At 43.3% G+C, this 1,993-nt stretch overlaps 1 protein-coding gene across 1 annotated transcript; it reads left to right on the forward strand.

Moving 5' to 3' along the window:
* The first annotated feature begins 827 nt into the window (after positions 1-827).
* LOC147605096 (auxin-responsive protein SAUR72-like) lies at positions 828-1,166 on the forward strand. The gene has a single exon (XM_086794284.1). It carries the CDS (start codon positions 828-830, stop codon positions 1,164-1,166), a length of 339 nt encoding a protein of 112 aa, XP_086650410.1.
* The last annotated feature ends 827 nt before the right edge of the window (positions 1,167-1,993 follow it).

The raw sequence follows: 1,993 nt of genomic DNA on the forward strand, positions 1-1,993 counted from the left end.
TAAATGAGTATCATGGCTTTTAATTATCCCTTGTTGAGGTAAATGAGTATCATAGCTTTAAATTGTACACGTTGGAGGAATCTATCACACCGGTGCTCTTGATATCCCTTGTTGAGGTAAATGAGTATCATAGCTTTAAATTGTACACGTTGGAGGAATCTATCACACCGGTGCTCTTGATAGTGTAGAAAACGGAAATTGAAACCCATAACGACAAAGTGAAAAAAAGTAGGGTAGCAATGGATATGAAGCTCCTTATGGGAACAAAGAAGTAGAACGTAGAGAAGAGAGAAGGCTCGTCAAAATCGGCAAGTGTGCCCAAAGGTTAGAATGGCGGTGAAGCCCTGCGTAGCCTTCAAATTCGAGCTCGAAGACGCTCCGGCTGGGGTACTCCCACAGAGGTATGTTCGTGTTGCATACGTATTTGGTTTAACGCTCGAGAGAAGTAGACTATTTCAGAGTTTACCATTTCAACCGTAGCGTGGTGTAACACCATAGGTCCACATGTCCAAACATAACACCATCGATGGGTCCACATGTCCAGGTATACTGAATTACTAAATCTGCTTGGAGTCGTGTATAACGTGTAGGAATAAAATTTTGACCAGGACCATGGAGAATATCGCCAATTTTTGACCACCTCGCCGACGGTCAAAGGCCGGTCGCCATCATTGTGGCGGCGGGCAGCGGCTTCAATCAAGCATGATTTATATATAAAATGAGATCATTACTGAGGGTTAAAATCATCAAAGGGACGTCAATGATTGGCGAATTTGCAATTGATAGCCTCTTTCTTTTGGCAACTCTGATCTGAGAATTCTCCGCGCATGGGCAAATTACTGAAGAAGTTTCAGATGGTAGCACGTTCAGCTTCTACGTCTCTCCATTATAGCCTTCATGATCGGAGCGATGGATACGAGAGGTTGTTTGATTCTGATCATGAATCAGACAATGCTTGCTGCCCCGCGCCCAAGGTGCCGAAGGGGTCGTTGCCTCTCCTTGTTGGGGATAAAACGTACGTGATAAAGGCCTCCCACCTCAACCATCCTCTTCTTTCAGAGCTGCTCCAACAATCTGCTCAGGAGTTCGGCTATTCGCATGCCGGAGTATTGAGGCTGTCAGGCGACACCACATCTTTCGAGCAACTCTTACGGCTGATCCACTAACCCTAGTCTCTTGTAAAATAACTGCCCTCATACAATAGTTCATCCTCATACATGGAGCGGCCCTAGATCATCCTCTTTCCGGTGCTTGAAAATGCAGCTTCGAGATTCATGAGAGAGCTCTCACACAAAATCACCCATTTTTTGTTATCAGATTGAGAGCCTCAATCACCTATGTAAAATCTTTTTGTGAATAATTAATTGTGTGCCACCAAAAGGCTTGTTGTTCAAACTCCTCTCCTTTAACCCATATTTTCACATTTGGCCTCCTTCCCAGGGGATTGTCCACCAAGGCCATGAAGGTCTCTTCTGGCTGCTTATCTTTGAGGTACCACATTTTGGATCTTGGTCGAAATTTGGGAAACTTAGCTCTAACGTCATCCAATGTATATACCTGCCAATGATCAAACTCATTAGGCTAACCCAGTATGCCTTAACATTTCACCTTCCTTGATTTATATCACCTAATCCTAGATTGTAATACCTAGACCAACAAAAATGTACACTTCTAAACATAACTTAAGTGGTTTCTATTCCTTATTTGTCCCCCTTACAAAAATTAAGCTCATTTCTAGAGATGCAAATCACCCACAGGTAGCACTGATACCTAATGATGCAGAAGATTAGATCATTCTCACCAGTCATCCTGTATAATTTTCCCAATAACCAGTCCCACCAAGACCCCTCACTCCTAAATTTTCTTCTACCCATCTATCTATCTTCCCCAAGAACCCCCTTAAAGCAGGACACTCCTAGAAGGCATGCCTCCCTTCCTTAATAAAACAGTTTTACATCTAGTGCATGTCCCAGGACTAAAGTTCCTTTGGAGT

The sequence above is a fragment of the Cibotium barometz genome, chromosome 60 (genome assembly GCF_041138505.1).
Source record: "Cibotium barometz isolate CiBa-2024 chromosome 60, ASM4113850v1, whole genome shotgun sequence".
NCBI classification, from domain to species: domain Eukaryota; kingdom Viridiplantae; phylum Streptophyta; class Polypodiopsida; order Cyatheales; family Cibotiaceae; genus Cibotium; species Cibotium barometz.